We start from the raw sequence: 16600 nt of genomic DNA, 5'->3' as shown, positions 1-16600 counted from the left end.
AACATGGAAATGATTTGACTGCAGCTTGCCGTTCGTATAGCGTAGGTAGGCTACAGGCTTTGCAGAATGGAACGCAATCACGGCCATCTTTTGAAATGGTCACAAACTAAAAGCAGTTGAATGAACTAAGGTACTCATTCGCAAAAGGAATAACAATTCTTTTAATGCATCAACTTCATTACAAATGAATGCCAAGAAATAGCCTACTGCCCTATTCTTTCTGCATAGGCCTACTATTCGCTGTCTAACTCTGTCATCCTTTCATGTCCTGGCCTGCTCAGCTATGAGAGGGGAGCTGCGTCGGTAGGACAGACAGGCCAGGGCCGGCTCATCGCTGGCATCGACAAAGGGATCCTGGGCATGTGCGTCAACGAGAAGAGAAAAGTCACCGTGCCCCCACACCTTGCCTATGGCAGCCTTGGAGCAGGTACTCTACACCGAGTTATATCGTTTACTTTACCCTGTAGTATCCTTAATTCAACAGAATGAGAGCTAAAATGGCCACCTAAGTGGAATTTGGTGATTTCAATTTTACAAAATTGGTATATACTTGTCATAAGTGTTTCTAATGCCTTAGTGCCTAATGTCTTATAATGAACTTGACTTATTAGCCATTGTATTGCCATATAGGAAAACATACGTTGATTTAACATTATAGGGCCTTATAAATGGTTTTAACAAGGACATGTAATGTTACAGTATTAAATTCACTGGTAGGCAATTACAGCACCCTCATATTGAGGCATTATCAAAAAAAATCAAAAGAATAAGTCAATAGACGTTTAAAACATATTTCTGCATCTAAAAGGCATATAAACATTTTGACTTTTTTTAAATCTAATTGTCTATTTGAATGTATTATCATACTTTTACTACTTATTCACTGTCAGGTGATGTGGTCCCTCCCGACAGCACTCTGGTGTTTGACCTGATGCTGTTGGACATGTGGAACAAGGCTGACCTGGTTGTGACCGAAACCGTCAGCAGTCCCCGGGACTGCAAACGCTCTGTGAAGCGCACAGACTTTGTGCGATACCATTTCAATGGTACCCTTCTGGATGGGACCCCCTTCGACTCCAGGTGAGTCCACTCCTGGACAGCTAGTGAAAGAATGAGGGTCAGGGTGGACAGATGGTAAGGAACCCAGTGGTAGTGTGGGCTGAATTTCGACCCATTGGATTTATTTTAGGAATAAATGCATTGCGAAATCAGGGTGACATCTTATTTAAAGGGTACAGACATAAGGACTTCATAACTCATCCATAACACATGTCAATAACCACAAGTTGACATAGGATGTCTTACGTAGACCGACACAAGTGCCTTCAGAAGGTTTTCACACCCCTTGACTTTTTTCACATTTTGTTGTTACAGCCTGAATTTAAAATGGATTACATTTAGATTTGTTTGACACTGGCCTACACACAATGTTAAAGTGAAATTACATTTTTCAATTTATTTTTAAAAGTAATAAAAATATGAAATGCGAAGTGTCTTGAGTTAATAAGTATTCAATCCCTTTGTTATGGCAAGCCTAAACAAGTTCAGGAGTGAACATTAGTTTAACACATCACATAGTAAGTTGCATGGACTTACTCTGTGTGCAATAAGTGTTTAACATGATTTTTAAATGACTACATAATCTCTGTACCCCACACATTCAATTATCTCTACATCATTCAAATCTGTTGCTTTGTGAGAAGGTGTTAAAGTTCCTTCAGTCGAGCAGTGAATTTCAAACAAAGATTCAACCACAAAGACCAGGGAGGTTTTCCAATGCCTCGCAAAGAAGGGCACCTATTGGTACATGGGTAAAAATAAATCTTACACTGAATATCCCATTGAGCATGGTGTTAGTTATTAATTACACTTTAGATTGTGTATTAATACACCCAGTCACTACAAAGATACAGGCGTCCTTCCTATTTCAGTTGCCGGAGAGGAAGTAAACCGCTCAGGGATTTCACCATGAGGCCAATGGTGACTTTAAAACAGTTAGAGTTTAGTGGCTGTGATAGGAGAAAATTGAGGATGGATCAACAACAATGTAGTTACTCCACAATGCTAATCTAATTGACAGAGTGAACAGAAGGAAGCGTGTAGGAAAAAAATGACAAAACATCGAAAAATCCTAGAGGAAAAAATGTTTAAGTTGTAGTATTGAGGTGGTAGCATCATGTTATGGGTATGCTTGTCATCAGGAAGGACTAGGGAGTAGGTCAGGATCAAAATAAATATGAGAGCAAAGCCCAGGAAAAGTTAGAGGAAAATCCGCCTCAGTCTTCTGAAAACGTATTTATTTTTTATCGAGACAATTACACCAATTTGTATGCCAAAGACACACCAGATTGGCTTTCCAAGAGGTGTTGAGTGTTCCTGAGTGCTCTAGTCTGTCCTGACTTAAATTTGCTTGAAAATCAGAGACAATGTTTGAATATTGCTGTCCATCAATGATTCCCAACCAAATTTAATGAGCACTATTGACAGAAACAATTGATATACAGTTGAAGTCGGAAGTTAGGTTGGAGCGGTATGGTTGGAGTCATTAAAACTAGGTTGGAGTCATTAAAACTCGTTTTTCAACCACTCCACAAATTTCTTGTTAAAAAACTATAGTTTTGGCAAGTCGGTTAGGACATCTACTTTGTGCATGATGCAAATAATTTTTCTAACAATTGTTTACAAACAGATTATTTCACTTATAATTCACTGTATCACAATTCCAGTGGGTCAGAAGTTTACATGCACTAAGTTGACTGTGCCTTTAAACAGCTTGGAAAATTCCAGAAAATGATATTATGGCTTTAGAAGCTTCTGATAGGCTAATTGACATCATTTGAGTCAATTGAAGGTGTACCTGTAGATGTATTTCAAGGCCTACCTTCAAACTCAGTGCCTCCTTGCTTGACATCATGGGAAAATCAAAAGAAATCAGCCAAGACCTCAGAAAATAAATTGTCGACCTCCACAAGTCTGGTTCATCCTTGGGAGCAATTTCCAAACGCCTGAAGGTACCACGTTCATCTGTACAAACAATAGTATGCCAGTATAAACACCATGGGACCACGCAGCCGTCATACCGCTCAGGAAGGAGACGCATTCTGTCTCCTAGAGATGAACGTACTTTGGTGCGAAAAGTGCAAATCAATCCCAGAACAGCAGCAAAAGACCTTGTGAAGATGCTGGAGGATACCAGTACAAAATTATCTATATCCACAGTAAATCGAGTCCTATATCGACATAACCTGAAAGGCCGCTCAGCAAGGAAGAAGCCACTGCTCCAAAACCGCCATAAAAAAGCCAGACTACGGTTTGCAAATGGGGACAAAGATCATACTTTTTGGAGAAATGTCCTCTGGTCTGATGAAACAAAAATAGAACTGTTTGGCCATAATGACCATCGTTATGTTTGGTGGAAAAAGGGAAGCTTGCAAGCCGAAGAACATCATCCCAACCGTGAAGCACGGGGAGGGACTGGTGCACTTCACAAAATAGATGGCATCATGAGGTAGGAAGATTACGTGGATATATTGAAGCAACATCTCAAGACATCAGTCAGGAAGTTAAAGCTTGGTCGCAAATGGGTCTTCCAAATGGACAATGACCCCAAGCATACTTCCAAAGTTGTGGCAAAATGGCTTAAGGACAACAAAGTCAAGGTATTGGAGTGGCCATCACAAAGCCCTGACCTCAATCCTATAGAAAATTTGTGGGCAGAACTGAAAAAGCATGTGCGAGCAAGGAGGCCTACAAACCTGACTCAGTTACACCAGCTCTGTCAGGAGGAATAGGCCAAAATTCACCCAACTTATTGTGGGAAGCTTGTGGAAGGCTACCCGAAACGTTTGATTTAAGTTAAACAATTTAAAAGGCAATGCTACCAAATACTAATTGAGTGTATGTAAACTTCTGACCCACTGGGAATGTGATGAAAGAAATAATAGCTGAAATAAATCATTCTCTCAACTATTATTCTGACATTTCACATTCATAAAATAAAGTGGTTATCCTAACTGACCTAAGACAGGGAATTTTTTACTAGGATTAAATGTCAGGAATTGTGAAAAACTGAGTTTAAATGTATTTGGCTAAGGTGTATGTGAACTTCTGACTTCAACTGTATGTTGCCCCTAAGAGTTGTGCAAAGTTGGTAGATCCCTATTCCAAATAATGGTTGCCAAAGGTGCTTCCACCAAGGATTAACTCTGGGGGGGTGGAGATTTATCCAATTATGATATTTCTGTTTTATACATTTTTCTTAATCATCTAAAATGTTCTATAATGGTCTTTCACTTTGAAAATGTGGAGTAGGTTGAGTAGATCTGTAGGATTTTTTTATGTAATCCTCTTTTTCTTTTGTTGTTGATGTTATTATAAGGCAGCAAAATGTGAAAAAAGCTCAAGGGAGTGTAGACTTTTTATAGGCACTGTACATTACAATTATGTTGGCATAAACATCCTATGTCAACTTGAAGTTGTTGACATTTGATAGTGACATAATGAAAACTACAACTTGTGGTTCTTATGTCTATATCCTTCAAATTAAGTGTTGCATTTGGCCACTGCTGAAACTAACCAGAGGGGCATCATCTGACAACAAGCGACTACCGTAAATTCCGGACTATAAGCCGCAACTTTTTTCCCACGCCTTGAACCTCGCGGCTTAAACAATGACGCGGTTAATATATGGATTTTTCCCGCTTTCACATTTTTTTTCTCCAAAAAAACATTCTGTGACGTGCTCAGTTTTTTGGCGGCATGAAGCTTTCATTAGACCAATGAAATTGCCGAACGGGTTAAGGTCAAACAGTGACGAGAGCGACAATGAAAACGATCCAATATCGGATGACGCAATTCTGAGGCTATTCAACTCCGACACCGAAGGAGATGACTTCAGTGGTTTCAGTGCACAGGAGGAGGAAGATAGTGACCAATGACTTTCTTGGTAGGCTACTGTTTACTGCACATTTTTTATTCGTTAAAGCCTATTTATTTTTGTTACAAGCCGTGCTTCGTTAAAGCCTATTTACTTTTGTTACAAGCCGTGTTTCGTTAAAGCCTGTGTAAAGTTCATTTGTTTCAATGTACCGGTAGGCACCTGCGGCTTATAGACATGTGCGGCTTATTTATGTTCAAAATAATACTTTTTGAAAAATTCAGTGGGTGCGGCTTATATTCTGGTGCGCTCAATAGTCCGGAAATTACGGTAAATGACTACCAATGATTTGCTGCTACTGCAGCTGGGATTTATTTCACGTCATGACGTTGTCTGGAAACCCGACCTTGAATTGCATGGAATTCTACGTTGGGCAGAAATGAGCGTTTGAATCAGGAAAGTTATCTCTCACAACGTCTACAAGCCAGAATGTTGAATAAAATGATATTTGAACGTACTTTGTCCTTCGGTTGGTCCTTACAGCGGTAGGAATATGAGACAATATATCCACAGGGAAGTATAATTGCATCAACTTGTCAAAGCGCTGGTAGTGCTTTCAGATTTCTATCACCTGAAGCATGCTCACAAGATAAAAATATATGCACGAGAGACATGCATACTTGCCGAGCTCATGCACATGTTTACATGGTTCTGCGCATGCTTCAAGGGATAGAAATCTATTGATGTAATCATACTTTCCTGGGGATATATTGTCTCAGATTCCTAGCTCCAAATAACCAATCACACGGACAACTGGTGAAGTACGCTAAAATATCAATTTATTGAACATTCTTGCTTGTAGAGGTCATGAGAGGAAGTTTCCTGATTCAAACAGTAATTTCAGCCAATTTAGAATTATATGCAATTCAACGTCAGGTTTCCAGGCAAATCATGAAGATGAATGGTGCCGAATATCACACAACCCTGAAGTCAACTGAATCTCCGTCCAAATAACAGTCCTGTCTGTGTGTGTGTCTGTACTGTGTTATCCAGGTGTGTGTTAAGAGGAGGATGTGTGTGTTTGACTTTGAGCTTGTGTGAGCCCTACGTAGCTACAACAAGGGGCAGACCCACGACAGCCTGGTGGGGGAGGGCTGGCTGATCAAAGGCATGGACGAGGGCATACTGGGCATGTGCGTGGGGGAGACCAGAAACATAATTATTCCACCCTTCCTGGCCTATGGAGAGAAAGGATCTGGTAAGTACAAGAATGGAAGGAGGGGGATACAGTTATGCGAGAGGTGGGAGGGTTGTGGGATTATTCATGTTTTCTTTTTACACGGGTCGTATTCATTAGGCAGCGAATGGAAGAAAGCGGGAGGGTCTTAAACAGGGAGGAACTACCTGGACTTGTCCAATAAGAAATGCTCGTTTTCGTTTGCCGTTGCAAACCGTTTTACTACGGTGTGTCCTGATGAATGTAAAGTAAGTAGCCTTGCACGAGCCAAGGCCGGATCATCTCCTGTTTCTGTTGGGTGAGGCAGCTTGATGTATAGTTCACCCCTTGGACAGGATGCTAGTCAATCGCATGTCCAATTTTTAGTCTTTCGTATGACTCGGACGATCGAATGCCAACCTTCCAATCTCAGGGCGGACACTAACCACAAGGCCACAAATGAATATGACCCTGGTTAAATTTACGACCTGTTTTTCCAAACTGGTAAGAAATCATTTAAAAAATAGATTGTGTTGAAGGGTTTAATTGATTCCTCTACCCGTTTTAATCAGCATTGACGTCTCTCTACCTATAGGTCCACATAAATAGACTGAAAAACAGTCTATAAACAGCAGTCAGATTCAGTGATCCCTCCCATCTGTCTACTGTACAGTCGTGGCCAAAAGTTGAGAATGACACAAATATTAATTTTCACAAAGTCTGCTGCCTTAGTTTGTATGATGGCAATTTGCATATACACCAGAATGTTATGAAGAGTGATCAGATGAATTGCAATTAATTGCAAAGTCCCTCTTTGCCATGCAAATGAACTGAATCCCCCAAAAAACATGTCCACTGCATTTCAGCCCTGCCACAAAAGGACCAGCTGACATCATGTCAGTGATTCTCTCGTTAACACAGGTGTGAGTGTTGACGAGGACAAGGCTGGAGATCACTCTGTCATACTGATTGAGTTTGAATAACAGACTGGAAGCTTCAAAAGGAGGGTGGTGCTTGGAATCATTGTTCTTCCTTTGTCAAGCATGGTTAACTGCAAGGAAACACGTGCCGTCATCATTGCTTTGCACAAAAAGGGCTTCACAGGCAAGGATATTGCTGCCAGTAAGATTGCACAAAATCAACCATTTATTTGATCATCAAGAACTTCAAGGAGAGCGATTTAATTGTTGTGAAGAAGGCTTCAGGGCGCCCAAGAAAGTCCAGCAAGCGCCAGGACCGTCTCCTAAAGTTGATTCAGCTGCGGGATCGGGGCACCACCAGTACAGAGCTTGATCAGGAATGGCAGCAGGCAGGTGTGAGTGCATCTGCACGCACAGTGAGGCGAAGACTTTTGGAGGATGGCCTGGTGTCAAGAAGGGCAGCAAAGAAGCCACTTCTCTCCAGGAAAAACATCAGGGACAGACTGATATTCTGCAAAAGGTACAGGGATTAGACTGCTGAGGACTGGGGTAAAGTCATTTTCTCTGATGAATCCCCTTTCCGATTGTTTGGGGCATCCGGAAAAAAGCTTGTCCGGAGAAGACAAGGTGAGCGCTACCATCAGTCCTGTGTCATGCCAACAGTAAAGCACACTGAGACCATTCATGTGTGGGGTTGCTTCTCAGCCAAGGGAGTGGGCTCACTCACAATTTGCCTACGAACACAGCCATGAATAAAGAATGGTACCAACACATCCTCTGAGAGCAACTTCTCCCAACCATCCAGGAACAGTTTGGTGATGAACAATGCCTTTTCCAGCATGATGGAGCACCTTGCCATAAGGCAAAAGTGCTAACTAAGTGGCTCGGGGGAACAAAACATTGATATTTTGGGTCCATGGCCAGGAAACTCCCCAGACCTTAATCCCATTGAGAACTTGTGATCAATCCTGAAGAGGCGGGTGGACAAACAAAAACCCACAAATTCTGACAAATTCCAAGCATTGATTATGCAAGAATGGACTGCCATCAGTCAGGATGTGGCCCAGAAGTTAATTGACAGCATGCCAGGGCGGATTGCAGAGGTCTTGAAAAAGAAGGGTCAACACTGCAAATATTGACTCTTCGCATCAACTTCATGTAATTGTCAATAAAAGCCATTGACACTTATGAAATGCTGTAATTATACTTCAGTATTCCATAGTAACATCTGACAAAAATATCTAAAGACACCTGAAGCAGCAAAACTTTGTGGAAATTAATATTTGTGTCATTCTCAAAACTTTTGGCCACAACTGTATGTTGTATTTGCCACCTGTTTGATTGATCTGATTGGTTTATTGAATAAGACCCAGTCTATATGTATCCAAAGTCCAGACAGACTGCTTCTATGTAAGCTCTGTTGGAATGCATTTATGCTGCATATCCAATGAGGATTTACCCCAGGGTTTTACCCAGAGCCTTGCCTTTGCTTGGAGCCAAGGCAAGGCCCTGGTTACTTTTCAGCTGGCATTTACATAACAATGTGAACTTGAACACGTCACAAAGCAACAGACTTGAATGATGTCGAGGTTGTTGATTCTGTTTGCCACAAGTCTATAGTGTCTTTACATTTTTTTTTTTTAAAGGTGAAATTTTTGTAAATTATTTCATAAGTAGTCTTTAGTGTCACACTCCTTTTTTTTCAATAATATACATTTTCCTTTCCTTTTTTTACATTACAAAAACAAACTTATACATACGAACAATAATTTACAGACGCATACAAACAATCTGCCCCGACCTGCCTGCTCACTCCCCCATCCCTGCATTATTGTTTGCCACTTGGTCTTAAATTGTACCAATTTGTTTTTCTCAGTCGCCCATGCTATTTCAATATTTAAATAATGAATCATTAGATTTTTTCCATTATGTCAATGATGGCTGATTTGATTATTTATTTTTATTTAACTAGGCAAGTCAGTTAAGAACAAATTCTTATTTTCAATGACGGCCTAGGAACAGTGGGTTTAACTGCCTTGTTCGGGGCAGAACGACAGATTGTTACCTTGTCAGCTCAGGGATTCGATCTTGCAACCTTTCGGTTACTAGTCCAACGCTCTAACCACTAGGCTACCTGCCGCCCCAAGTTTTTAGTATCTGTTTTTTCAAAATGAGTGATGAGAAAAGAACCATCCAGCCCATTTGGGTATATGGCATGTCATGAAATATGCAGAAAGATGTATTAAAAGTAAGTTTATATTGGAATACTTCCGACAGCCAACTTTCTAGCTCCACCCACAACTTCCAAACTTCATAGCGTTCCCAAAAAGCATGGATTACTGAGTCATTATTAGTTTTACACTTAAGACATGACTCTGCCGTTGTGCTGTAGAATTTTTGAATTCTGTCTCTTGTATAATACATTCTATACATTAGTTTGTACTGGATTAAGCGTACATCATTTCGTTAGTTACACTCCAACTTTCCCTCCATCTTATGCCAACATCAGTTCTTTTTAAATCTTGGTCCCAATATTTAATATTTTTATTTTTTCCCCAAATCAAATTTTATTGGTCACATGCACATGGTATTGCGAGTGTCGTGAAACGCTTATGCTTCTAGATCTGACAGTGCAGCAGCATCTAACAGGTAATATCTAACAAATTCCACAACAACACCTAATATCTAACAAATTCCACAACAACACCTAATACACACAATATAGTAAAGGAATGGGATGAGAATATATAAATATAAAATATATGGATGAGCAGTGACAGAGTGGCTAAGATGGAATAGATAGTGTAGGATACAATATATACATATAAGTACTGCAAGATATGTAAACATTCTTAAAGTGACATTATAAAAGTGACTAGTGTTCCATTTATTAAAGTGACCAATGATATCAAGTCTGTAGGTCGGCAGCAGCCTCTCTGTGCTAGTGGTGGCTATTTAACAGTCTAATGGCATTGAGATAGAAGCTGTTTTTCAATCTCTCTGTCCCAGCTTTGATGCACCTGTACTGACCTCGCCTTCTGGATGGAAGCGGGGTGAACAGGTAGTGGCTCGGGTGGTTGTTGTCCTTGATGATCTTTTTTGCCTTCCTGTGACATCGGGTGTTGTAGGTGTCCTGGAGGGCAGGTAGTTTGCCCCCGGTGATGCGTTGTGCAGACGGCACCACCCTCTGGAGAGCCCTGCAGTTGTGGGCGGTGCAGTTGCCGTGCCAGGCGATGATACAGCCCAACAGGATGCTCTCGATTGTGCACCTGTAAATGTTAGTGAGGGTTTTAGGTGACAAGCCCCATTTTTTCAGCCTCCTGAGGTTGAACAGGTGCTTTTTTTCTTCTTCTAAGAGATTGTCAGTTGGATATGCTCTCTGCAAGATTTTGTAGATTTTTCCTATCATCTGAATGTCCTTTTCTGACTCAAATAAGATTCCCTCAAGGTTAGTCCGATGTCCAATCATAATTTCGTGATATATAACTTTTAAGTTCCTTGTATTTGAAACTATCTACATTGGTCAGTCCAAAATTACTTTTTAATTCTGCCTTGAAAATAAATGTATTTCCTGTTACCAAGTCATTTATGGTTTCTATGCCTTTAGTTTTCAATGTGGGACAATTTAGCGATGAATTCTGAAAAGCTATCCGAGGATTATTCCGTGTGAGGTTGTGTTTCTAGGGAGTGATAGTGTGTCACACTCTTGATGGAAACACAAGAACACTAGAGCTAACGCTAACATTAAACACTGGTGACATCCTGGTGTGGGGGTAAGTCGAATTGGAAAAGCACCATTACCATTGTTTGGTGCATTTGCAGCCGTCAATCAGCATTGATTCCTCTTTAGACGATCAGACAGACATACTGCTTCTCTGTACAGCCTTTTTGACTGACTGCTTCGATCTCCTTCAGGTAAAGAGATCCCGTCCCAGGCCACCCTGGTGTTTAATGTCCTCCTGGCTGACCTACACAACCCCAAGGATGACATCACTGTGGAGAACCAGGTGTTGCCCGAGTCGTGCGCGCGCAAGTCTGTGGCCGGGGACTACATGCGCTACCACTACAATGGAACCTTCCTCAACGGGGTCACCTTTGACACCAGGTGAGCAATGTCCAGTTGTCATAGGCTGCGTCTCAGTAGTCTAAAATGGCATAATGAAAGACTGAAAATACTTCTTGAATGATTACTGTTTGACAATGTCTGTCATTGCTTGTCATATCGAATCCCTCCTCTCTCTACAGCTACCAGCGAAACAACACGTACAACACCTACATTGGGTTGGGCTACGTGATATCTGGCATGGACAAGGGCTTGCAGGGGGTGTGCATCGGGGAGAGAAGGAGGGTCACCCTGCCCCCCCACATGGCCTACGGAGAGCAGGGAGCAGGTCTGGCTTAGTCCAGGGCAGATAGAGGGGCATCTTTTATTGGTAGTTACAGTAGGGTAGTTAGCTTTTATTGGTAGTTACAGTAGGGTAGTTAGCTTTTATTGGTAGTTACAGTAGGGTAGTTAGATTTTATTGGTAGTTATAGTAGGTTGGTTAGGTAGTTAGCTTTTATTGGTAGTTACAGTAGGTTAGTTAGGTAGTTAGCTTTTATTGGTAGTTACAGTAGGTTAGTTAGGTAGTTAGCTTTTATTGGTAGTTATAATAGGTTGGTTAGGTAGTTAGCTTTTATTGGTAGTTACAGTAGGGTAGTTAGCTTTTATTGGTAGTTACAGTAGGGTAGTTAGCTTTTATTGGTAGTTACAGTAGGGTAGTTAGCTTTTATTGGTAGTTACAGTAGGGTAGTTAGCTTTTATTGGTAGTTACAGTAGGGTAGTTAGCTTTTATTGGTAGTTACAGTAGGGTAGTTAGCTTTATTGGTAGTTACAGTCTCTCATTTGAATGATTTACATGTTAAAGGCCCAGTGCAGTCAAAACTATGTTTTTCCGGTGTTTTGTATCATATTGTAGAACAGCTGATGAAACTAAAGACTGTAAAAGTGTGATTAAATATGATCATTGTTATTTCCTGGTTGAAAATACAATCTAGACAGGACCTTCTAATCGCCAGGTTTGCATGGGCGGGAGTTGCTGCTTCCCTGGTGACATCACCAGGCAGTAAATTAGTTAATAGACCAATAACGGCTAGTTTTCCCTTCCCACTGAGACCACTCTGTCAGTCCTAGCATAATTGTTGCTTGAGAAGTAGTTTTTTGCTAAAAAAGCAATTTCTGTACGTTTTAATGGAAACTATTACAGTAAGGTTCATTGTTACCCAGAAATTATTTGATATTGATATAAAAATGGCTGCATTGGGCCTTTTTAAATCCTATTTGTGTGGGAAGAATACACCTTAAATGTCTAATTTATTATGTATTATTACATGCATACCTGTGTGAAATATGTATAAATATGATTGTCTCAAATGTAACAGATAGCCCAATAGCTAGCTATAATTTAGGCACAACATTATATATCAAATTATAGAATACATTATTCTACAGTATAGTTTATATTACTGACTGAAACCCAGTTTGACCTCTCTGTCTTGCCATACCAGGTAAGGATATACCAGGCTCGGCCGTGCTGGTCTTTGACATCCATGTCATCGACTTCCACAACCCCAAGGACTCTGTGGAGGTTCATGTGACCCACAAGCCTGAGGTGTGTAACTTGACCAGCGATGTGGATGATCTAATCCACTACCACTACAACTGCTCTCTGCTGGACGGCACCCGGCTCTTCTCTTCGTGAGTACATTGACCAGGGTCGTGTTCATTCGGCACCAAACGGGAGAAAACCGATTGAAACCCTCATGTGGATCCTTTTGTATTGACGGTCTAATTCATTTGTTGTGTACTTCATTTTGACGATATCTTATCTCTAAAACGGTCGTCGTTGGAAAGGAAATACGGATTGAAGACTATGCAGTTGACAGACATGCTCCATATGTTGTTTTTACGTTCCCTTACCTGTGTTTATGTCCCTTGTGCTCAGGAGTGACTATGACAACCTGCAGGACACGGTGCTGGGGGCGGACAAAGTGATTGACGGTCTGGACGAGGGTCTGAGGGGCATGTGTGTGGGTGAGAGGAGGACGGTCATCATCCCCCCCCACCTGGGCCACGGAGAGAAAGGGGGTGAGAAAGACGTTCATCAGGGGAGGACAGGGCCACAATAAAATACAAACAATACGCTCCCTCAACTAAGAATGCACCAGCGGGACTATAATAGCACAATGACATACAGTAGAAGTGGGAAGTTTATATTCACCTTAGCCAAATACATTTAAACTCAGTTTTTCACAATTCCTGACATTTAATCCTAGTAAAAATTCCCTGTCTTAGGTCAGTTAGGATCACCAATTTATTTTAAGAATGTGAAATGTCAGAATAATAGTAGAGAGAATGATTTATTTCAGCTTTTATTTTTTTCATCACATTCCCAGTGGGTCAGAAGTTTACATACACTCAATTAGTATTTGGTAGCATTGCCTTTAAATTGTTTAACTTGGGTCAAACGTTTCGGGTAGCCTCCCACAAGCTTTCCACAATAAGTTGGGTGAATTTTGGCCCATTCCTCCTGACAGAGCTGGTGTAACTGAGTCAGGTTTGTAGGCCTCCTTGCTCGCACATGCTTTTTCAGTTCTGCCCACAAAGTTTCTATAGGATTGAGGTCAGGGCTTTGTGATGGCCACTCCAATACCTTGACTTTGTTGTCCTTAAGCCATTTTGCCACAACTTTGGAAGTATGCTTGTGGTCATTGTCCATTTCGAAGACCCATTTGCGACCAAGCTTTAACTTCCTGACTGATGTCTTGAGATGTTGCTTCAATATATCCACAATTTTCCTACCTCAAGATGCCATCTATTTTGTCCCTCCTGCAGCAAAGCACCCCCACAACATGATGCTGCCACCCCCGTGCTTCACGGTTGGGATGGTGTTCTTCGGCTTGCAAGCCTCCACCTTTTTCCTCCAAACATAACAATGGCCAAACAGTTCTATTTTTGTTTCATCAGACCAGAGGATATTTCTTCAATAAGTACGATCTTTGTCCCCATGTGCAGTTGCAAACCGCAGTCTGGCTTTTGTGTGGCGGCTTTGGAGCAGTGGCTTCTTCCTTGCTGAGCGGCCTTTCAGGTTATGTCGATATAGGACTCATTTTACTGTGGATATAGATACTTTTGTACCTGTTTCCTCTAGTATCTTCACAAGGTCCTTTGCTGTTGTTCTGGGATTGATTTGCACTTTTCCCACCAAAGTACATGCATCTCTAGGAGACAGAATGCGTCTCCTTCCTGAGCGGTATGACGGCTGCGTGGTCCCATGGTGTTTATACTTGCTATTGTTTGTACAGGTGAACGTGGTACCTTCAGGCGTTTGGAAATTGCTCCCAAGGATGAACCAGACTTGTGGAGGTAAAAAAAAATAAAAAAAATAATTCTGAGGTCTTGGCTGATTTCTTTTGATTTTCCCATGATATCAAGCAAGGAGGCACTGAGTTTGAAGGTAGGCCTTGAAATACATCCACAGGTAAACCTCCAATTGACTCAAATGATGTCAATTAGCCTATCAGAAGCTTCTAAAGCCATGACATAATTTTCTGGAATTTTCCAAGCTGTTTACAGGCACAGTCAACTTAGTGTATGTAAACTTCTGACCCACTGGAATTGTGATACAATGAATAAGGGAAATAATAATCTGTCTGTAAACAATTGTTGGAAAAATGACTTGTGTCATGCACAAAGTAGATGTCCTAACCGACTTGCCAAAACTATAGTTTGTTAACAAGAAATTTGTGAAGTGGTTGAAAAACGAGTTTTAATGACTCCAACCTAAGTGTATGTAAAATAGTTTTTTCTATTATTTTTGTCTCAGCATTGTTCGGGAAGGGCACATAAGTAAGCGTTTCACTATTAGTCTACACCTGGGTTCCATGCATTTGATACCGTTCCATTTCAAAGTGACACCATGTTCACTCATGTCTGCACTCGTGAGACACTCATGCATAAAGGCATTTCAGGTGCAGGTCATAATTTACTGTAGCCCCACTTATTTATGTATTCATAAAGCCTTTATAACAGCTGCATTGACACAAGAACCGACAGATGTTATGTTTTATGTAGCTGTTATAAAGGCTTTAAGAATGCATAGGTAAAGGAGGGCTACAATAAATGATTACCGTGGTACACATACCGGTGTTGCTCTTTCACACTCACTCTCCTCCTTTCCTCCAGCCACTGGTGTGCCAGGCAGTGCAGTGCTTCACTTTGAGCTGGAACTGATGGACCTGCAGAAGGGCGTGCCGGAGGGCTACCTGTTCGTGTGGGTGGAGGACGCCCCGCTGGAGCTCTTCCAGGCCATGGACATAAACCAGAACGGAGAGGTGCCCATAGAGGAGGTATGCTATCTACCGCACAGCTGGAATAGACTAGTAGAAAATAGATGGATCAGACCATCAATAATATTGATGGCAGTTATAAAGTACCGTCTACTCCATTTAAGTGCAATATATTTTTTCAGTCCCAATTCAATGACATTGGTTTTATAGCTCTTGATAACTGCATACTCTGGACCGCTGGTTTAGTGCCCACCTGCACGACGTCACACTAGTCCCCAGTGGTTGCATGAATTAGGAGTACACGAAAACCCACCCTTTTGAAGATTACAATATTTGATTGGGATCTCATGTGCTATTTAGCCAAACCAAACTGCTTCTGCAGACGTGTTCATGTAAAACAACGGTCAAGCTGTCATGACTCACACTAAACATGGCTGCTACTCCTCTTCACAACTCTCTCGCTCTTCATCCAGTTTGGAGAGTTCATCATGCTGCAGGTGGCGGAGGGCAAAGGTCGTATGAAGCCGGGGGTGGACCCTGAAGAGATCATTGCTGACATGTTCAGGAACCAGGACCGCAACAAGGATGGGGTCATCGTCGCCGAGGAGCTCAAATTGAAGGTGGAGGAGGACAAAGAGAGGATGCACGAGGAGTTGTGATGAGAGTGCACACGTTGGTAGTGTTCAAGAACATACATTTTGTGCAGCAATTGGTCACCGACTGAGCAAACTGACTGATCTACAAATAATAATGATTAAGGATACAAAGTGATTTGTAGATCAGTCAGTCTGCAGTCTAGCGCGCGCACACACACACACACCTGTTCCAATTCTCCGCCTTCGCCCCGAAGTGTGCACTCGTTCACTCCACCTCGTGGATTTATAATATAAAGCATTGGATTGGAGTGAACAAGTGCACAGTTCGGTGACAAGGGTAGATCTACTCGAATATTCGAGAATCGGACCACAGCCTCTCTCTCTCAGGGATGGATCACACACACACACACACACACACACACCTTAAAATATTCCAAGAGAGACCCTTTTTTATACAGTGATCCTTTAACAGGTGTCATACATTTTAGATTGGGGGGGGGGGGTAGTCTTACAAGAGTAATATTTCTGTGTTGCATGATTTGGTCATGTTTGATAAAGTGATGTTAAAAAAAAAATATATTATGCGTTGACAAATCAACCTACCAAACCAGCACCTTATGTTCCTGATCTGATGTTTACACCAATAAAACCATTTTTAGAAAAA

General features: G+C 41.4%; 2 protein-coding genes and 1 long non-coding RNA gene across 4 annotated transcripts in view; 1 reads left to right on the top strand and 2 right to left on the bottom strand.

The window, feature by feature from the left end:
• The window catches only part of LOC115160583 (endoplasmic reticulum protein SC65), an 11323-nt gene extending 10348 nt beyond the window's left edge, over positions 1 to 975 (bottom strand). Inside the window, exon 1 of one of the 2 annotated variants that reach the window (XM_029710775.1) lies at positions 868 to 975. The gene's annotated coding sequence lies outside the window, so the exon portion shown is untranslated. The remainder of the gene's footprint in view (positions 1 to 867) is intronic. The other variant, XM_029710764.1, reaches the window with a different exon arrangement.
• fkbp10b (FKBP prolyl isomerase 10b) overlaps positions 1 to 16600 on the top strand; it is a 17256-nt gene extending 656 nt beyond the window's left edge. The window contains exons 2-10 of the mRNA XM_029710735.1: positions 282 to 427; positions 891 to 1080; positions 5989 to 6134; positions 10928 to 11117; positions 11258 to 11403; positions 12560 to 12749; positions 12997 to 13139; positions 15237 to 15400; positions 15814 to 16600. Coding sequence (XP_029566595.1) covers positions 282 to 427; positions 891 to 1080; positions 5989 to 6134; positions 10928 to 11117; positions 11258 to 11403; positions 12560 to 12749; positions 12997 to 13139; positions 15237 to 15400; positions 15814 to 15999 — 1501 coding nt within the window. The 3' untranslated portion in view covers positions 16000 to 16600. The remainder of the gene's footprint in view (positions 1 to 281; positions 428 to 890; positions 1081 to 5988; positions 6135 to 10927; positions 11118 to 11257; positions 11404 to 12559; positions 12750 to 12996; positions 13140 to 15236; positions 15401 to 15813) is intronic.
• Positions 10221 to 15893, bottom strand: LOC115160602 (uncharacterized). The gene is made up of 4 exons (XR_003869091.1): positions 15764 to 15893; positions 15196 to 15430; positions 12972 to 13117; positions 10221 to 10281 (listed from the first exon to the last, which is right to left on the bottom strand). It is a non-coding gene; the product is annotated as an uncharacterized LOC115160602 (long non-coding RNA).

The sequence above is a fragment of the Salmo trutta genome, chromosome 2, assembly GCF_901001165.1.
Source record: "Salmo trutta chromosome 2, fSalTru1.1, whole genome shotgun sequence".
Classification (NCBI taxonomy): Eukaryota; Metazoa; Chordata; class Actinopteri; order Salmoniformes; family Salmonidae; genus Salmo; species Salmo trutta.
Note: the sequence above shows the minus strand (reverse complement) of the source record. Positions and strands in the feature narration are given on the sequence as shown.